General features: G+C 41.7%; 1 protein-coding gene across 1 annotated transcript; it reads right to left on the bottom strand.

Annotated features, from left to right (window-relative positions):
* Window positions 1-1,905: 1,905 nt before the first annotated feature.
* TMEM165 (transmembrane protein 165) lies at window positions 1,906-20,168 on the bottom strand. The gene is made up of 6 exons (XM_060246379.1): window positions 19,891-20,168; window positions 11,761-11,986; window positions 10,022-10,197; window positions 7,631-7,813; window positions 4,504-4,609; window positions 1,906-3,197 (listed from the first exon to the last, which is right to left on the bottom strand). Exons 1-6 carry the CDS (start codon window positions 20,083-20,085, stop codon window positions 3,121-3,123), a joined length of 963 nt encoding a protein of 320 aa, XP_060102362.1. The 5' UTR covers window positions 20,086-20,168; the 3' UTR covers window positions 1,906-3,120.
* Window positions 20,169-21,804: the final 1,636 nt, after the last annotated feature.

Here is a 21,804-nt window from a genome sequence, read left to right as displayed (position 1 = left end):
CCAACTACTGAATATTAGAACTGTCGTGGCTCCCAAAAACCTGTTTAGGAGTGCCCTCAGTGCTTGTAAGCTGTTTCCAGCAGTAGCTGGCTTTTCATACAGCACTTTTTCTTTGTATACATCTGAATTCCTGAAACCAAAGGTGGCAGTTGCATCTCCAGTACTTTCACAATTTAGAAACTACATTAATTGTAACAGGATTGTTAATTCAATAGGGAGTTTTGCAATATGCAGGTATGCAGATGAGGATTCAAATGAGTCAACCGAGTAAGTTTGACTGTAACAAAAACCATTGGTTTTACTTTTTTTCTCAGAATTCTATTGCACCATGATGATTCCCGAGCACATAAAAGGTACACATTCAGTATATTGGTCAGAACAATAATAGTCAAGCTTTTTCTGGGAAAGCTGGTTTGATGCTTGTCAAGTTTTTTCAAGGAAGCTGGTCCATATAGTAAGTGATGAGTGAGGAAAATAAGAGTCCAGTGAGACTCCAAAGACTTAACATTTCAGTATCAGCTTAAGTCACTGCTCACTTCCTCAGATATGTGCACAGCCTCACATGGAAACAAATGCTTTGTCATTATGATGCTACAGGACTTCCCCTCCCCCCCAGCAAACCCTTTTTACCTTGAGGAACCCCCTGAGAAAGTATAAATGCTGCTAGTTACTAACTAAACTTCTGGCAGCTAGGCGATAGTGAATTGAAATTCAAGTCATCCATTAAAACTTTCTTAGGAAATGGACAGCAAGACATTACATATGACCAACCTATATGTGTATCAGAATATTACATACACCTTAAATCCAATACTACCTATTAAAAGGCAGGCATTTTATTTTTTCTGCACAGTAGTACTAAGCATCTGTGAAATTGCACTAGTATGTAAAAACGAAAGGCTGTGGTTATTTTCTGTTTTAAACTGACAGGTGAATTCTATTACATTACTGGCAGCTATTGCTACACCTGTTTCCTTAAAGTTTAACAGTGTTTAAGAGAGTCAGCAAACTGTCAGAAACATTCTTATCTTGCTTCTCAACAAAAAAAGTGACTCTTCAAGTGGTTTACTGCAATCTGAAGTACAAATACTGGATTTTTTTTGTTAGGTACTGTATCTCTTCTTCCTGCAGCATGACTTCTGGAAATGCTGATAATTCCAGGCACAATGGAAGGATTCTTGATTGCTAGGAGAGAGTTGAATAGTGTCTTCCCTATTATCCAGTTTTATTATTTTTACCTACAGATTAGCGTGGCACTTGGATACAGTATCACAGGTAAGGAGAGGTTAAGTGGTTTATTTTTTCCTAATTGCTTCCTCTACAGTTCTTGGAATGACATCTTATAATATCCAGAACTTCACCTAATTTACTTTGGCATTTCTCCAGTGCACTGCAGAATGTTCAAACAGTTCCACAGTGACTACTTTCATACACTTAAGGCTTGCCATTAACCCACACTATTGTTTAATGTGCCAGTCCAAGTGGGTAAGACTGTTCTGCCACTCAGTTCATCGCTGGAGGTACCAGGTACAGCCATTTCCCATCAGTGAGGAACTCCACTGATCCAGCATGGCTAAACAATCCTTTTTTCCACAAGAGAAACTACTGTACCCTCAGATGCCCACAAATTACTTCAATAACAAGTTTCCATTATTCCAGGGGTAAACTGGTAGGGAAACAGACATGGCTGAAAGCCAGAGCATAAAGATAAAAGAATTCCACAAGAATTCTTGCTCCAGTAGTTAACTACACTTCCAGACAAGGAGAGGTCACAGTGCATAGGGTGTTCTCAGCTCAGACCCCATCTCTAAGTATCCTCCCCCCAACTGAGTGTCAGGTAGTTGCAATATTGATTGAATAAAGAAGCTATCAACTGCAATGATGGCTGCTGGTTTTGAGCCACTATGGAAACAAAGAAGTCATAAATGAGTTTATTTTTTCAAGTAATTGTTTTTTCATCTTGGACTATCACAGTAACATGATGTGTGCTCTTTGGCTACTTAATCTTATCTCTTTTACTTGGCAGTTGTTATGATGGTGTGCTTAAGCCATTACCAAATTTAAGAGCTGCTGAACTGCTCTGGGAAAAAAATTTCATTTCAAACCACGGGTCCATCTCTTAAGTTCTGCAGCTGATGCTCATACTGTAAACTAGTCAAGTATCAAGTTACTGCAGCTATCTACAAAGTCTTAACAGCAGAGTTTGAAATGAAAGAGTAAGGAACACAAGGTCAGATTATTTAAACTACTCAAACGCAAGAGTCAATTACAGTACTGGCTGTGCAAAACGTACAGGGAGACTCTACATTTAATCTAACACATAAAAATCATTTCCCCAAGTGGTCAGGAATTGACATAGATAAGAAACAAAAAACTGAATGGCAATAATTTACTTCTAATCATATTTTCATCTAAATTCAGTCAGTTACATCTAATGTATTCATTTTTTCCCCAGGTTGCATTTTTCAGTTACTAAAAAGATGAACATAGTAAGATACTTTAATTTTGAAATGCAGATCATTTTGGGGGATCATAATACAAAACAGGTTTGATCTAGTAAACAGCTAGATGGATTAAATATTGAAAGCATTATATTCAGTGTAGTCCATACTAAAATATCCTGATTCTCTCTCTCAACACCAAGCCTTTTTCAAGCCACCAATTCTTGAGTCACATGACTAGCTCACAGTTCCCTCAGTTCTGATGTCGGCGGAATCATGTGCTTGGCAAAGAGTTCTCTCTAATACTTCACACTGGATAATTTGTAAGGCATAAGTGCTAGTCTCACAGCAGCAACAATTCATCCATCCAGAATGACGACCAGTGGTGTTGAAGAGATGGGAGTAGCAATCCTGGTAGTATTTCAAGAAGGTGGATCTCAGTTTGCTTGAGGCAGAACACACTGCATTGGGCATCCCATGTAAAAATATACATATATAGATATATGGGGATTCTCCATCACAGGGTATATTCAGAGTGTCCCAAATGGTTACTATAGGAGTTGCAGCATCTCATCTTCAGTGCTCATTTCACTACAGCTGTACATTATATATAAAATACAAAGGACAGGTGTGTCCGCTCCTAGTCCTCTTCCTTCCAAGGAAATGGGAAAACATCTCTTTAAAAACCAGCATCTGGGCTTATAAATAGTGCAGAGAATGCAAATGCTAAGAAAACAATTCCTCCTATGATTGTCACTGCAAGAGAGGAAAAGAAGGTTGTTAGATCCAGCTTACAGGAAGAGTGTCCAGATTCTAGCCCCATCATGGAGCTTCCTTAAAATCCCTTCAACAACTTTTACTTGTGCCTGTTTGCCTTCTACAAGCAACTTTAAACAGTTTGAGTTTTTGCAGCAACTTGCCAAATTCTTCTCTTTTTATTCCTCCACTCTCTAACTGCCGTAAGACAGGCAGCCAATGGCACTTCCTCTTGCATTCCAGCCACATTCAGAGGCAAGACGCTCCAAATGACAGGCTGTGCTTATTCATAAGTAGATCAATTGTTAAAACAGTTACATGAAGTTACACTACTATCACTATTCCCTTTCTCCTCTACTTGGGAGAACACTTGCAACGGACAACAGAAATTTTGATGAACTGGTATTCAGACAAGAGGTGGAATTGGCATTTCAGTGGGTAAAGAACTGGATACAGCCCTAAGGTGTCTGCCACTGGGAAACCTGGCTGGCCACTAAATTCAGTTTAGAGCTTAGCTGCGATGCTACATTAACAATGCAGCATGACACTGCTCATGTGGTTCCATTCTCACGTGATTATCAAGGAGCCTCAGATAAGACATGCACATATCTATGCAAATGCCACTAGATCACAAGAATTCTGGGAGGACAGAGAACCAAGTAAGTATGATGATACTAGCAGCAGGCAGGCTGCATATTGGTCCCAGCTTGTGCATGTGTAAAGCCAAGTATGCACAGAGATGTGTACACTGAGTATACATGCAAAGTTCCCCCACCCCCAGTAGCCTTTATCCTCCTTTGTTAGCCAGTTCCTGACCCATATATTACCTGTTCCCATTTATCAAAGAGACATTTCACACAAAAAATACTTTAGAAGAGATATAAACTTTATAATGAACACAAACACAATTAAAGATTTTTTAAAAATTAAACATCCCTAAAACATTAACACTTGTCGGTCTTAAAGGTGCTTTCTTTGTATTTCTCCCATGGGAACTGGGCAAAGGAAACTCTGGCTCTTTCCCTCCTTCCCCAGGGGACCAGGAGGGGGAAGAGCCTCAATCAATGGAGAAAATAGCTTTTGCTCTGTAGCTCCTGTGCAATCGAGAAAGCCTGGCAAAGCAAGCAGCGATGCAGAAGGAAGCAAGAGAGAGGGAGAAGGAAACAGACAACAGCCAGTTGCCCAGGGACTGATAGGAGCCCTCCAGGGGCCTGATTTGGCCCCCGGGTGGCATGTTTGACACCCCGGTTTATTGACTTGCGCTGTTCACAATGGTTCCAACAATAAGTCAAGCTCCTACACTTACCAGTCCGAACAGAGATTTTTTGTGCTATCATTCTTCCTCCAATCACTGCTAGACCGGTGCATAAACTATGTCCAAATGTCCCACCAACTGCCACACCATAGGGATCCTGTGCAAATACACATCAATATTCAGTTCTGTCTAAAAGCTACAGACCTCAAAAGCAGTTTCTTGGGGAGAGGAGTATTAATATTTTCAAAATACAAGAACAGGCAAAACTAACATGTGAAGAATACACATCAAAACTTAGAGCTAAGTAGAAAGTGATCTCACTAGGCAGCCACCTCTTCATAGGAAGGCAAAAGAGTGCAATCGTTTTAGGGAAGGGTGAGTGTAGCAGGGAAGTAACTGGACACAAGCATTACAATTTAAATACACATGGTTCAACACAGAATGGAAGCACTGTGAGGGCTCCACTAATTTCTAGGGTCTTTGAAAAGCAATCTGAACTAGCCACCACGTTCAGAAGCCTCCAAGTGACACTAGGCAAATCAACAATTAAGCCATCTGAGACTACCTTTTCATCCTACTCTGAATTTGGCTTCTTCTAAAATCAGAGGAATGAAAATCACAAATGCCCTTATTCTGCAGAATAAGCAAGTGAGTGTCAGTGGATGGCAGCGCAAGGAGACTGGAAGAGGGCTCTCCTGCAGCCAACAAATGCTGCTACAATCACCTACAGGCCTCTGAATATACAGCAGGTATTTAATGAACTGCTGAAATCTAGAGCAAGGCTTTTCCCACTATGACTCCTACATAAATATACTCATCTGCCTCAGGCTTCTCTTTGAGAATATACATTTAATACACAAAGCAGAAGCACCTTTTACAATGTATTTATTGTTCTTCCCACATTTCTTCCTTTGTATACACAGACATCTCTAATGCAGGCACTCACCAGACCCAGAAATGCTTATTAGCATCAAGGTTGTTATTTCAAATGTTATCCTAACCATACCATAGACCAATGCTCCCTCTAAGCTGCAGTCTTGTGAGCAAAAATTCTACTTTGTGAGCTACTGGCATTAAAGTTGTGAGCTACTGCATAAATCAGTGTGCTCTGGGGTCATCCTTCCTGAGCCAAGACAAAAATGTGTGAGCTGGAGGCTAAAAATCTGTGAGCTAGCTCACACTAACTCAGCTTAGAGGGAACACTGCCTGAAACCCTTTTGAAGAGTCTGCCCACCCCAGTTTCGATTATTACCAAATACAGCCATGCTCTTCCAACTATCTTATTTACGTGAAGCTTGGAGGTAGACTTTAATATCCTACAAAACGTGCTGCAGCAGAGTAATTTAAAAATGGACTAAATAGCAACCCAGGCACAAAGAGAGCCAACAGGCCAGTTCAGAGTCATTTTTTTTTGTTTTATTTACGTTGTTTATTGTCAATCCGTCTCACTGGAACTTAAGGCAAATTACACAGAGTATGTCAATACAATAAACAAGATGGGACATCCAATAAAAAATGCAATAGGATTTGGACAGCAGAAATCTGGTACCAACCAGAAAATCTAAACAGAGCTAAAACAAAGTGTAAGTATTACTGTGGCAAGCTGAATAATGTAAATATAGCAGGATCCAATTTACAGCAACAGGACTGTAAGAATTATAGACAGCAGTATAGTCCATGGTGCCCTGTGGCATAGAGTGGTAAAGCTGCAGTACTGCAGTTGAAACTCTCTGATCATGACCTGAGTTTGATCCTGGTGGAAGCTGGGTTCAGATAGCCAGCTTAAGGTTGACTCAGCCTTCCATCCTTCCAAGGTCGGTAAACTGAGTAACCAGCTTGCTTGGGGGGGAGTGTAGATGACTGGGAAAAGCAATGGAAAACCACCCATAAAAAAGTCTGCCATGAAAACGTCATGATGTGACGTCACCCCAGAGTCAAAAATGACTGGTGCTTGCACAGGGGACTACCTTCAAATGATCTTCAAATTCTGGCTACGCTTGCACTACAACTCTGAACCGGGGAGCTATATCTTTCAAATGCTCTCTGAATTTAATTTGTCAAATTGGTCAGCACTTATTGAGAGAAAAATAAAAGCAATGGGTTTATCCCTAGAACTCTTGTCCATGCTGTCCTTCACCATTGCAGTCCAACAAATTAAAAACAGGTTGCTAGATATTGAGTGCCAAGACCTATACAGTCTGGCTAAGAAAACTTGATCCCCACTGAGTTTTGAGATCTCTTAGTGCTGGGAAAATGGCCTCATATCTATCCATCTTACAGGTGCCACAACAGCATAGAGCTTTTTCCCTTGCCAGATGCAATGCCATGCCCTTTGCCATTCTTTATGGCAGATTTAATAAGACCGCCTACTCAGTCAGATACTGTCTCTGTAAGTAAAAATGTGTGGAGTCAGTTACTCATATTCTTCTTCATTGTAATTTGTATACAGATCTTCGTCACAAGTATTTACATCCTCTTTTAGTTAGCATGGCTGATTGTTCTGATGCACTTAAGGTCTATAGTCTTTTGAATGCTACTTCATCTAGTGTCACTGAGAAAGTGGCTAAGTTTCTTTATTCTGTTTTAAAGGAACGCCAGAAGATCTCATAGAAATAGTTTATGTTTATGCTTTTCCTGATGTATACGTATGCAATTGTTCCATTTTATCTTTTTTTTAACCAATTCGTTCTGATATATATATCTGTATATTTTATGCCAATAAAGGCTAACTTGACTTGACTACCTTTACCTTTTTGTAGTCCGTCGACTAATAAAGCTAAATAAGCCATCTGAGACTACCTTTTCATCCGACTCTGAATTTGACTTTTTTAAAATCAGAGGAATGAAAATCACAAATCGGGTACTCTTTAGCAAAACATCTTTCTGAAACATTTCATTAAGTACAGCTCTGTTACCTATGCAAAAAAGCCCTCAAATAATTCAATTTTGAATAGTCTGCAGAATGCCTGTAGTGTGGGAGCCTTCCTGAAACCCTCAGGTAGGCCATTCCATAAGGTGGGGAAACAGAGAATGCGTGTGTACAGGTAGTTGTAAACTTTTCCCATTCGCAAGGTTGCACCTGCAGAAGGCACTGCCTATATTTAGTTAATTTTACTGTGAATTGAACCTTAAGACTCTTGTTCTTTGAATATATACATTTCTTATGCATTTCACTTACCTCTCTCGCTGCCAGAACTATTGTAGTTAATTGAGAGCGGTCTCCCCATTCTGCTAAGAATGTTAAAGTAAAAGCCTGCACAAAAATTGGAGAAATAAAATGCAGCCATTTCTTCTGAGGCAAGGTGGGGCCTGCTCCTGTTTCCACATCCCCAGGCCCATTTAACAACTTTGTTCTCTGGAGCTAGAAAGAGGAGGCAAATGCCAGAGAATTAAAACTAACATCCTTTCCTTCTAGAAGACACCACACATCAATATAACTCATTTGCCACACAGTCAGATCTGTGGATACTTTATCAAGACACTGGAGCCATGGACAGCCAAGACAGTTCCACAAGCCTGAGAAAAGCAGACAAACCTGAAAATCTTTTAAATATATATATATACACACACACACACACTGGGCCGTTAAAACCCCTCCAATAACAGAAGCAGGACCTTTAGCTTTAAGAAACAAATGCCCTTAGTGGCCACTATTAGGTTGCAACAATACTGCCAACCTTCAAATCTTGGTTTCTGACGGTAAAAGGCATGGGGAGAGTGCAGGACCCTATTCTGGACTGCACTGGCCTTTGAGTGAGAATTCACCAGGGCCAGGCCCAGCAGCAACCATCAGGCAACTTGCTGCCTACACAACTCATCCAGGACTGGTTGCTTGCTATAACTCAATGTAGTTCAACAGCTACCACCTCAGGAAGGCTGTTTTGATGTAGAGGTTAGAATTTCAGACTATGTTCTGAAGATCCAAGTTCAGATCCCCATGCTGCAATGGAAGCTCACTGGCTCACTCACACATTTTCAGCCTAACCTACCTTTCAGGGTTGTTGTGAGGATAAAATGGAGAACAATGTAAACTGCTTTAAGTCTCCATTTTGGAGAAATGTGGGATATAAATTAACGATCCATATAGCTGAAGATACAGAGCCCTGCGGCACACAGTGGTAAAGCTGCAGTATTGCAGCCCAAACTGTGCTCACAACCTGAGTTTGATCCCGGCAGAAGCTGGGTTCAGGGAGCTGGCTCAAGGTTGACTCAGCCTTCCATCCTTCAAAGGTTGGTAAAATGAGTACCCAGGAATAAGTACAAATGACTGGGGAAGGCAATGGCAAACCACCCTGTAAGAAGTCTGCTGTGGAAATGTGATGCGACATCACCCCAGTAATGTGGGGAGGGGGATACAGGTGAAAATGAGGTGCCCCCTGCGAGTCCTTGAGGATTTCTCACCATGCAACTGGCCCTGACCAAGCAGTTGGCACCATGTTACTGCGCCACAATTTTCCCAGGTAGAGGCTGCCAGGGAAGGGAAAGCTAAAGACAGAGCAATATATAAAGGTAGGTTGACTGAGAAAATAGTAGGAAAAGGGGAGAGGCTACAGGGGCTTTCAGGGAAGGGAAATAGTGGAAGAGGGATAAATTAGATACACCTTGCAAGTTCTTGTGGGTCTCCCACTTATATCTATTATTAGAACCAGGTTAGGTTTTAGAATGCTACCTATTTAGAGCCAACATTTATCAAGAAAGAAAATCCAACTCAGTGTTTCATTCTTCTCAAACTGAATTTAAAAGAAGGAGCAGTAATTAACCTGTATTAACACTGTAGAAACACATTTTGGGTTAAACCCTATACCTTACAGATTTAAATTTCCTTTTTATTACTCTGACATGGAAACAGAATGTCACTGAAGTGGAGAATAGATTCTAAATCTATGCTAGAAACAAAATTAATAAACTACAAGAGTAATTTTGAAAATAGCTACTATTTCCATATCCCATTACAAGTACTAGTGAAGATACCTTGACACAGAAATTCTCTAAAGAGCTCAACAAAAACTGAATATATTGCTAAACCCAGATATTGGGAGACATTTGTCTCAAAAGATACAAAAATCATATTGAAATTCAGTTAAATGTAAACATCCATCTTAAGAGTAGTACAGTCAATTCCTCCAATGAAGTTCTCCCAATCAATATTAAGAGCAGCCTCAACTATCTTAAATTCACTGCTACTCTGGTTTCTCTTCAGATTGCATAAATATTTCATCTTCACAGCTACAACCTCAGTCACCACACTTAGGCTTCCTGTGCACTTTCAGATCCAAATGGAAAGATATGCATTTTTAGAGCTGAAGGGCTCAGAGCTTCTGTTCTCCTGTTCTTACAGCACAACTCAGTTTTTCTCAGGTATTAAGAAATTCTGCTTAGGACATTGGGGGATATCCTGTACTAAGGGGGGAGTAGTGGAAATGTTTTCTGAAAACTCACTGTTCAACCTATTACACCAAACAGACTATGCACCCAGAGACTTAGGCCAACTTCCTGAGTTCCACCCGACTTCCTGAATTCACCACAGTACTTAACACTGTATTCACTCTTTCTACATACTTTAACTTACTTCTTCATCTTTCTTCTTGAGTTCTGCTTGAACTTCCTCCAGTTCTTCCTGACCTTCATCTGGGCTCATCTTTAAGCCTTCCCGAAGCATTCGGATGCCAAAAATTGCAAAGAGTGCAGTTGACACATAGTATGTATATACTCTGGGGATAACGGTGGTAGCATAGCCAAATAAAACTAAGGGGGGGGGGGGGAAGCAAAAACTTTTAAGTTACTTGTTAAAGACCTTGCTTGTTCATTCAACCTAACACTTTGAGTACTGAGATAATTTCTAGCCCTCAGCATTTATGGCTCTACGCAAAATACAATAGTAAAAGCTTAACTAAAGTCATCTAGCAATTTCATTGCTAAGATTAAACTTGGAACTTCCTAATTCATAGTCTTAAACAAGCCTACGCCAGCTCTTGTATCAATTTAAAGTATTAAAACTTGTCATTACAGTGTAGGGTTATAACATGAGGCTATAAGGTTATGACTTTCGATCACACACATAGCTAATTTTTAGTAACACATGCAAATTGTGACTGTGGCAATTCACGTATTTTACACTGCATAAGATTAACTCAATAGCATTTACTTGACTCAATTTTAATTACTTGTATGGACAAATTCCATGTGTGCTTCAAGCTCTCCATCCCAGAGCACTTTTCTCTTCTGCTGGGCCTCCCCTTTGCACAAAAGTTCGCTGAAAACTACTGATCCTGAGCAAATGGAAGTGCTAGAGGAAGCTTTCTGCAGCAGAGGCTGTGCAACATTCACAGAATTCACCTGCAGCAGCTGAGGCCACCTGCAAGTTCAACAGTTCTACAACCCACCTCCACATAAGCCTCACACTGACCAGTTCTGACAGGCTTTCAATTATTAATTACTAAATTACTAATTAGACACTGCTACTCAAACTAGAAGCCTTGGGAAAACTTTGCCCAATATGCTTCACTTAATATCAATTCAAGTTTCAGCTAAACTGATTCAGATGCAACAGCAGATTAAGGCAGACATTTAGTGAACTCTGTGGTCCACTTTTCTCACAGAGACTCATGGTGGATTACAAGATATAAAACAGTACAGCCAGACAGGATAAAATCAGCAATGGAATTAGACTAAAATTACAGAATCAGAACAAACTATTGAAGACTATGCTAACAGGGCTTTTCCCTTTGCATATTAGGCCACACACCCTGATGTAGCCAATCCTCCAAGAGCTTACAGGACCTACTGTAAGCTCTTGGAGGACTGGCTACCTCAGGAGTGTGTGGCCTAATATGCAAAGGAGTTCCTGCTACCAAAAAAGCCATGGCTATAGACAATACAAAAAGTGGAGTTACAAGGAAAAAACAATGCAGTAAAAGCAATTGATACCTGCAATAATCACTGCAGTGGGCTACCATCCCAACAGAGCATCCCATGCAGAGCTTTCTGTTGGGATGGTAGCCCACTGCAGGGGAAGATCCTGCTAGCAGTTTGTTAAATATCATATGGGCTGAGTTTGTTGTTTCCTCTGCTTGCAGGGTCTTAAGTCTGGGCATGACCAGAATCACAAACCATAGTCCATAGCCTAATGTTAGACAGGGCGGTGAAACAGGAGCTCCCCAGGGTAAGTTTTGTTTCTTCATTCAACCTGCATTGCACTTAAGAAATCTCTGTAAGCTGCTTTGAGGAGAAGAGCTAACAAAAAACCCAAACCCTTTTGGCCTGCAGCAAAATACATAACATTCAGGACGGAGAATTCAAAGCACTAACCTGATAAACATGTCATCAATCCTAAAGCAAGCATAGCACCTGCCAGCACCGTCAAGCGGTTGTAACGCATTGCCATGATGGCTGCAATAAAAAAAGTCTTATCCCCAAGTTCAGAGACAATGATGACTGATATGGCAGCCACAAATGCATGGATAAAGCCCAGGTTAGTCTTATCGAGAGACTCTCCACTAACAGAATGGTCTGGGGCAACTTGAGTAGATCCTTTCTGAAAAGAAAAGAAAAAAAAATATTTAACTTTTGCCCAACCCAGCCTACCCTTTATAGTGTACAGCACATTTTCATGGAGGTTATGTTCACATCCTGGCATAGTCTGCCATCCATCTGCACCTGCTATAATCAATTAACATTAACTTATGATATCTAGTAGTTTATAACAATGGAGCCACGTGGCGCAGAGCGGTAAAGCTGCAGTACTGCAGTCGGAGCCCTCTGCTCACAACCTGAGTTAGATCCCAGCGAAAGCTGGTTCAGGCAGCCGGCTCAAGGTTGACGCAACCTTCCATCCTTCCGAGGTCGGTAAAATGAGTACCCAACTTACTGGGGGGAAAGTGTAGATGACTGGGAAAGGCAATGGCAAACCACCCCGTAAAAAGTCTGCCGTGAAAACGTTGTGAAAGCAATGTCGCCCCAGAGTTGAAAACGACTGGTGCTTGCACAGGGGACTACCTTTACCTTTTTATAACAATGGAAGTACTCTTACTCTGTACACATTATTCAATTATGGAAGGATCTGAGAATCATAAATTGATACAGAGGGAAAAAGTTGTTAAGTCAGAAACGACACAGGCTTGAATCCAGACAAATGTCCCTTTTTTATGGCTTTCCACCTATAGAGCACAATCTTTCTGCTTCCCCTGACCTGCAGCAGACTGAAATGTGCCCCCGAATCTAGTTCTGGCAGGCATCTCTGGTCCTCATGCCCCGAACAGGAATTTTGGGGGACATTTGGAGGAAGCAAGAAAAACTTGCTCTCTGCAGATAGAAATCCCAGCACCCACGCAAATGATAAGTCAGTATCCAAGCCATAACCATTTAAATCTTCACCTCTCCGCATTTCCAGTGTTCCTGCAGACAAATAAGATTTCTAATTTACCTACTTAAGTTCAGTGAATGTGTGAGCGTACATGCGTGTGCATGTGTAAAGTGTTGTCAAGACGCAGCCATCTTATGGCAACCCTGTAGGGACTAGCAGAGGGACTAGCGTTCTCTGGACAGTGTATTTCAAGGTGCCCACTGAGTGCTATCTTCCTTACAAAAAATAAAAACCCAACTGTTCAATCTCTTCCACAGGGTAAAATCACTGAGAACAGCCAGAAAAAGAAACTGCATTGTGAGAAAGAAACAACTTTCTCTTAAAAGTCTGTCTCGGTTATGCTGGCTGAGCAATGGGTGGCAGTAAACAAGCATGTATCAGAAAAGCAGCTGAACCAGCCTTTTTCAAAAAAAAGAAAGAAATAAAAGGCTTTCTACAGCAGCGGTTGATAGTAGTTGCACCATAACTGTGTTCATCTTACAGTGCCTCAGAGCAGCTGTTAAACTATGAACCAAATCAAATTAAGGTATAGGAACAGTTTGCTGGAAAACAGACTGCTCAGAAAATACATTCAGCACAGTAGTTCTTTAAAACAGTTTGCAACTTAAAAGGAGGTCATAAAAACAGCCTTTGCTAAATGGCTTTTACAGATATGACCACATACCATCCTTCTGCTAAACACACCACTCCATGTTCCATAGTTCTGCTTACTGCACTTGTAAGTATTTACTACTAGTAGTTTGAGAAGTTCAGGGTGGCAAACTTCAGGTTATCCTGCTGTTTGATATCTAACAGGGTTGTTGAGAGGTTGACTAGCAAATCAATCACAACCTAATTCAGAGATCTTCAGAGTTAAATGGATATCTGACCAGGACTCCCCCATCAAAATCTGATACCATGTTTAAATATCCCACTTCAACCTCAAACCATGTTAGAGCCTTCTCACAGTACTGCCATCTATAGTTGTGGGATACAATAATTCACTTTTTTTGCTACATCAAAGAGCCAGTTAACATTAAACTGTTGCACTTGGCTAGTTGGCATAAGCGTAGTGGCCCAGGTGAAGGTGACAATCATATTTAAGTGGGAATGGGAAAGAAGCTAGCAAAGGAATCCCAGATGACAGGTAAGCTGAGATCTGATAAGACAGCATTTTTGGTCCTACACTGCATCTCTCACTCAGCTACCACCTGAGCAGCACACACACTTCAAAGCTCATTTAGTACTTCTAAAATCACTTCAGCATTTTCCCCAGACCTAGCATTCTTATTAATATTTAACCATTTTAATTATCTAACCATGATTTCTGATTGCAGACAACTCAAAGATTGAAAGGAAACATACGGTATATTGTGTACTTTAGACCTGAAGTCATCTGTACATCAATAATCATCTCAGGGCTTATTATATTTTTATGCCATTTCAGTCAAACACAGTTGCCATCATGTCCCATATTATTTAAAAAAATAGGTTGCAGCCTCCCAAAATATATTTTTTTGTTTTCTTTAGATTACAGGTAATTTTCTGACCACTAGGATAGGTCTGGATGTATTCTTCTCTAGCCCTTATAAGATATTACAGTTAAGGAAAAAAAAATAAGATCATTTAAGGTTTAAGAGGGAACAGTAAATTCCACTGATTGATGCCATCTAAGGTAGCCTACTGAGCTCCTAGAAATTTTTTTTCTGGGGATTAAGAAACCCTTGGGAATACCAGCAGAGAATAATAAGTCTACAGTGGGGAGGAGGAAAAGAATTGGAATCACCATCACCTCAGAATATGGCTAGAAACTCAATCCTGCCCAGCTCCCTGAATCCAACATGCTATGGTGTTCCATGATGTCATTCACATGTGGTGGAAAGTGCCATCAAGTCACAGCTGACTTATGGCAACCATGTAGGGTTTTCAAGGCAAGAGGTGGTTTGCCATTGCCTGCCTCCACATCACAACCCTGGTATTCCTTGAAGGTCTTCCATCCAAATTCTAGCCACAGCCAACCCTGCTTAGCTTACAAGATCTGATGTGACTGGGATAGCCAGGTCAAGGATCATTACATCATCCTTAGATGTCTGTCTGTCTCTCTCACACACACACCCCTTCACAGATCTTTAGATTTAAGACTTCAAAAACATTTTTTTCATATTCCTCAGCCCATATAGGTTTCCATTTCAAAGCTTCAGGGGATATTTTCCCTGTATTCAGCTAGCATGCTGAATATGTTTCACCTTGTTAACCCTTTGCCAACAGTGAGTCAGTCATCAGTGGTGAAGGTGGAGATCAAGAGCAACATGAAAAACTGGTTTTTTAGATACAAGTTCTGATAAAAACAGCACCTCCAGGTTTGCTATGACCAGGTGCCCATCTTTTTTTAAAGCTACCATTTGAACAGTTTAAGAACAGAATGAAAACCTTTTGTCGTTTCTTTTGGAGGAGGAAACAGGCTAGAGATACTGCATGGCCTTTTTTTTTTTAAATAGAGAACAAGATATCTAGTATTAGGACTTAATCACAATTCAAACAAAATAGAGAGTACACTTCATTTAAATCTGTTGCTTACTCTGGAGTAAGCAACAATAGGGTCAGGATGCAAGTTTTTTCAATAAAAATGATAATTTAAAAAACTGTGGCCAAAGTCCTGTGGCACCTTAATGTCTATTGTAGAAACAGCTTGCATTATCTGGAGCCCATTTTCTGTACCTGACAAGATTTGGCTCGTGAAAACTTTGTCATAAATTAAGAGCCTTCTGGCCCACTAAACTTTTACATTTTTTCTGAGACTCACTGTCCTCATCTAACAAATGAAAAGGGTCTCATTTCAATCTAAGCATTTCAATCACTCCTGTGTTCTGGAAATATTTTCAAAAGCCTTTGATTACAGGAACGTGTTAATACAATCCATGGCATTTGGCTTTTTACAACAAAAAGACTTTGAGTTGCGCCATAAGGGCTAAGCTAAATAGAATACAAAACAGGAGCTCTGATCAAACACTACAGGTGAAATAAGACAAGAAATCTCAACATACAAATACACCTTTGCAGTAGCTATGTTTCAAAGACTCTTACACCATTTAACTCATCAGTTTACTAATGAGTTCTCTCATGATGGACAATGTTATTATCACTCCTCCCCGTGGTTTAGAGTGTTAAAGCTGCAGTACTGCTGTCTTAAGCTCTGCTCACGACCTGAGTTCGATCCCCGGTGGAAGGTAGCCAGTTCGAAGTTGACTCAGCCTTCCATCCTTTCGAGGTCGGTAAAATGAGTACCCAGCCTGCTGGGGGGAAAGTGTAGATGGCTGGGGAAGGCAATGGCAAACCACCTCATAACAAAGTCTGCTGTGAAAACACTGTGAAAGCAACGTCACCCCAGAGTCATAAACAACTGGTGCTTGCACAGGGAACCTTTCCTTAACTGTAAGTACCCCCCCCCAAGCATGTTTGAGAGAACTTTGAGAAGGAGAAGCAAAAGTCTGTTATTAATACAAAGGAAGCGGAATTTGACCTGCTTCCATCCATTGCTACAAGACAGAACTAAAGATCACTGAAGCCTTGCTCAACCCTCAAAACTGCTGAGGGGTCACCATGACCCACACCTCTGGGTCGGCTTGTCCTTTTAACTGGATAACTTGACACCACTGTGTTAAAACTGACCTTTTAGTGCCACATAGTGCTAAACACCACCAGGCATCTAATTAAATCCTGCACTTATACTTCTATTGACTATGTTTGCAGGCAGCAACTAAGCTTGCAGTGGATTCATTAGAGTTTCCTGCAACAATCCAGTGAAAAGCATTTACAGGCATGCTTAATCACCTTACCAGCACATGAACAAAGGCATTTAAAGGCACGTTTATGCTGACATTTACTGTACAATGTATTGGTGTTTGTTCCACTTTAAAGTATGGAAATGGACTTAAAAAGTCATCTTATGGATGGCAGAATCTTTTGTATGCATTGCACATCAGCTGATTTCAACTGAGAATGGCCAGATTCTGCAGGGCTTGAAAGGATGTATGTATGAGCCTTCTCCTCAAGGCAGGTGGCCTGAAAAACGTCATATATCCAATAGCTGTGCTGGTTCTTCCTGCAGGCCTCAAAAAAGGAAATCTATTGTTCTTGCTGCCTCAGGCATCGTCCTCTGCCATATGTGAAAGGCCAAGATGAGCAACCTCTGAACAAACTGCATACAGTATACAGAGGTTCTGTGGACTGTCAACCACGATATGGAACCACAAATACATTTAATAATCCTAATTTTAAAATTCAAAGTATATATTCACCTAATAAATGGTACAGGTCAAAGCACAACAAGAAGCTAAAATAATTCTATTCCTCCTGTCACATGGTGGAAGGACAGCATAATTATCAATCTGATATACCACAGCAATGCATATGGAGAGTGAAAATGAATTGCTCCAGTAACTTCTGGGGAAGAAAGCTAGCTTCCTTAGAAATGCATAAATGGCTACCACATCCACAGCATATCATGCACGGTTCTTTGGGTATTCTACAACAGCAATTATTCCAATACTCATAATTTCCACAAAAAGTTTTAAATTTGTTTGAACATAAATATTAAGTGTGGTTTAAATGTTTTAACATAATCAAATTCACTTCAAATATTTGTTTTAATGGAACTTAAAATACCAGTACGTTCTCGCAATACAAGTCAAAGCAAACATGTTAAACGAGATCATGCTCCAGTTCCGCCACTGGATAATTTCCCAGGAACTCAATGTTCATGTGGCAAAAGATAGCTGGCATAGTTTCTTCTCCAAATAAATGATGCTCATGAGCTTGTTCTACCTCAATCTCCTCAGATGCACAGAAGTGGAAACATAAGACCCTGATGACTATTGCTTGGCTCCACTGCCATTTCTCAAAGGGCATCACCAGAGCAAAACTCTATACTATTTTCTGCGGTATCATGATGAGTTAAAACTTGTTCAGATACAAGATTCAACAATGTATAAAAGTACTGAGATTCAGGACATGCATGGCAGTTTATGAACATGCCTTTTGCTGGAAATTCAAGGATAGTTAAAAATTCTCACAATAAGTACTTGCTAATGAAGGGAAATTACCCATAGGAACTGAAAATAGGCTTCAGGGGAAAAGATCCTTTACTGGAGACAAAGCTTATTAAAACACAGAAACCATTTAAAAAAAACCATCTTAAGAATCAAGTCACAGTCAATGATGGAACAGTCATATTGATGGCATTACATAAAATTATTAGAACAATTAGACCTATCAATTCAATTAATGCCTTCAAAGATTAAGTAGTTTTTAAGGATATTTGTATTTATGGTGGTGTTACTGGGAAACCTCTCTCTTGTTATATGTTCACAAAATCCCTGGGAAGGGTAAAAACAATAAGATTCACAGCTAAGCGGCTCCTGTAATGGCCTGACAACATTGACAGGGAACTGCTGTGGTGGTGTAGTGGTTACAGGGGAATTGATGGACTATTCAATCTAGAACAAAGAGCTTTACTGAACACTGACATGCCCAGAGTTAAGTTTAAACAAACTCTGTAGCAAAATATATTTTGGAAAAAGCAGTACAAAAGGCATAAGACATACAACTCATACATATTAATATCCAGCACAGGGAACAATGTTACATTTAAGCTCAAATACAACTTCTGCAGCCAGAATTTTTCTTTAAAAAGCTTACACCCTAACAAACACACCAGCTCAAGCTGTCTACCAGCCTTCAAGCACACCATTAAAGTCAGCCTAGCTCAGTTAGCTATTTGTTAATTTCAATTGTCCATGTTTTAATATGCAGGTTTTGTTTAATTCATATGCTGTTTGATAGCCAAGTTAAGTGTTTTTCCTCTGTGTCCTATTGTTTGAGTCAAGAAATATTACAAGGTAACAAAGAATATCCTTTACAGAGAGGGCAGGTTCCCCGTCCAAAAAATACCCAGTTTCAAGACAGCTGCACCTCAATGACCTCCCCATGACTTCAAACATACTAGAAGGGTCAGCATGTGATTAAGAGCACTGGACAAGGACTTCAGAGACCCTGGTTCAAACTGGTACTCTGCTACAGACGCTCACTGGGTGACCTTAGGTGAGTCTGGGGTGGCCAAACTGCGGCTCGAGAGGCATGTGTGGCTCTTTTACACATACTGCATGGCTCTCAAAGCCCTGTCGGTCAGTTTGGAGAATGCATTTAAAGTTGCTTTCTTTCCACTTTCCCCTATCTATTTTCCTTCCTGCCTGCCTTGCAGTTCTCAAACATCCGATGTTTATTCTATGTGGCTCTTATAAGCAAGTTTGGCCCCTCCTGGGTTAGTCTCTGGTTGTGATCATACAGTTTAAATAATGTACTTTCAACGCACTTTCCAACTGGACCTGACTATGTAAACTGGCAAAATCCATTTGGAAAGTACCCTGAAAGTGCATTATGTGGTGTGTGTGATCACAGCTTGTGTGTCCAGCCTACCTCGCGGCAGAGTTGTTATGAGACTGAGACAGAAGAGGGAAGAAAAACACACACCGCTCTGAGTTCCTCTGGGGAGGAAGGGAAAGATGAAAATATCCTAAGACCCGGGGGGGGGGGGGGTCGCCTCACTCCAAACTAGGAGACTCGGCTGCAATCACACACACAAAACAATGCAGTTTCCAACTGGATATTGCCAGTCCACACAGTCAAATCCAGTGGGAAAGTGCATTATTTAGTTTGTGTGATCGCAGCCTCTTTTGAACAGGCAAGAAAACTCGGCTGCAATCACACACACAAAACAATGCACTTTCCAATTGGATCTTGCCAGCCCACACAGTCAAATCCAGTTGGAAAGTGCATTGTTTAGTCTGTGTGATCGCAGCCTCTTTTGAACAGGCAAGAAAAGCGCGCGTTTTATCGCTGACGCCCTGCGAGGAGGGCCCCCTCCTGCCGCTTCAAACCCACCCACCTCCCAACCAAAAAGCCTCTTTTCTAAGTGAAGCGGAGAGATTCCGCTCCCGGAAGTGCGCCTGGCTCAGGGTTGTGGGGGAAGTTAGACGAAGAAAGCCGCAAGACTCCCGGCCACGCCTGGCCTCCTCCGGCCCCGGGGAGGGCGGCCTCACCTCGGCCCTGTCGAGCTCCTTCGGCCCCTGAACGGCAGGCTGCTGGGGAGGCGGCGGCGGCTTCTGCTGGTCCTGCTGAGGCGGCGGGGGAGGCTCTCGCTCCTGCCCGGTCTCCGGCTCCAGGGACGCGAAGGGCGCGGCCACGAGGACCAGGAGCAGCCAGAGGAGCGGCCGCGGCCGCCGTGGGCCCCCCATTCCCGGCGCCGAGCCGGCCTCGCAGCTCCCGTCGCTACCACAGGCGGCAGCTCTCGGCCATGACTCCTCCGCCAAGCCCCACCCCGCCTCGCGCGCTCCTCTTTTCGCCACGCCACAAAAAGCCTTAGAGACGCCCGCCTCTCCGCTCGGGCGGCTCTTCTGATTGGCGCTTCGGCGCGAGAGCGTTGAAAGTGACAGGCCGGGACCGCCCCTTCTCAAAGTTGGCCGGCTCTTCCGGGAAGGCGGGGCTTCTGGATCACGTGATAGCTTCTAACACCGCCGGGTTCATTGACGTTTCCGCGGGGGAATCGGTCGAGGGAAATAGCCGTGGAAACGCGGAGGGCTTTGATGTAAAGCCTTTATGGATGGTTCATTATTCTAATAATTTTGTGCTACTTTAGCGTATTTCATCTTGTGAAACACATATAATTTTTTAAAAGCAAAGAGCAGCAAGCTTGCTGGTGGAGTATTTAGTACAGGGGTGGGGAACCTCTGTCCCGAGGGCCGTATGGGGCCCTTGAGGTCACTTGGTGTGGACCTCGGGGATTGCTGGATCGAACCAAGCCATGTGGCAGCCTCCCTGGGGCCTGGCTGGCCAGCGAGGAGGGGGGCAGGCAGCCGCACTGTGCAGCGGCCTCCCCAGGGCCAGGCAGGGATCACAGGGCCCAGATGTACTGTGCAGCAGTCTCCCTGGGTTCAGTTTGCACTTGATTATCCCAGATGGTGTGGCCTAATATGCTAATGAGTGTATGACCTAATATGCTAGTATTAGGGGATGTGGTCTAATATGCTACTGAGTTCCTGCTGGGCTTTTCCTACAAAAAAGCCCTGGACCTATGCATTTGCCTAGGGCGGGGGGGGGGGGGGGAGGTGTGTATGTGTGTGCCAGATTAGGCTCTCCCCACATGACTTCAAATAGAAAAACAATTATTTGCATTAATTTTGCAATTAATCATTCTCCCTTGGAGGAGCACTTTTTGAAGTTGATAATTGTTTATGGCCCGCGAATGATGTTATAAATATCCATATGGCCCTTGGCAGAAAAAAGGTTCCCCACCCCTGATTTAGTATGTTAGGGCTTTGAATCTAAGTTCTGATTTTTTTCTGTCATGAAACTTGCTGAACAACTTTGGACTTGCCTCCTCTTAGCTTAACAGGATTGTTGCAAGGGTAAATGAAGGAGGAAAGAATCACGTATACCACCCTGAACTTCTTGGATAAATAATAAAGTCACCCCATGATCTGGTGACTTTATTAATCATATATTGATTTGAGTATAAAATACATATTTAGTGCATCTTTATCTAATCCTTTCTCCAATCAGCTCAGGTTAGTGTGCATTATTCTCTGTTTTACCTTCACAAGAATCCTGTTGTAAATAAATTATATTAATTAAAAAAAAACCCAAAACCACCACCCTGTGAAGGAGGTTATGCTAAGAAAGAATGATTGGCCTAGGGATATCCAGCAAGCTTCATGAGAGACCAGGGATTTGAATCTGGGACTTGTAGATCCTACTCCAACACTTTCTTACACCATATTGGCTCTAAAAATCAATCACCAAGTTCATCACTGGAACCATGTCTGATAACTCAGGCTGCCGCATATACAGTGCCATCCTAGGCAGAGACCTTTTGAGTCCATCAAAGTCAATAAGCTCACACGAACTCTTCTGCATCACAGTGATCTAAGATCTGCTCAGAATCCTATTCAAGTGAG

This window comes from Heteronotia binoei, chromosome 9, assembly GCF_032191835.1.
Source record: "Heteronotia binoei isolate CCM8104 ecotype False Entrance Well chromosome 9, APGP_CSIRO_Hbin_v1, whole genome shotgun sequence".
NCBI lineage: Eukaryota > Metazoa > Chordata > Lepidosauria > Squamata > Gekkonidae > Heteronotia > Heteronotia binoei.
The sequence above is the reverse complement of the archived record's forward strand: the minus strand, read 5'-3'. Positions and strand labels throughout refer to the sequence as shown.

What these genes read in the sequence shown, in the direction of transcription:
- TMEM165 (XM_060246379.1), bottom strand. Translation starts at nt 20,085, where the DNA reads ATGGGGGGCCCACGGCGGCCGCGGCCGCTCCTCTGGCTGCTCCTGGTC. An exon ending in AGGAGCTCGACAGGGCCGAG is followed by an intron (nt 11,987 to 19,890) that starts GTGAGGCCGCCC and finishes TTTTCTTTTCAG; the next exon opens with AAAGGATCTACTCAAGTTGC. An exon ending in TCAAGAAGAAAGATGAAGAA is followed by an intron (nt 7,814 to 10,021) that starts GTAAGTTAAAGT and finishes TCCTCTTTCTAG; the next exon opens with CTCCAGAGAACAAAGTTGTT.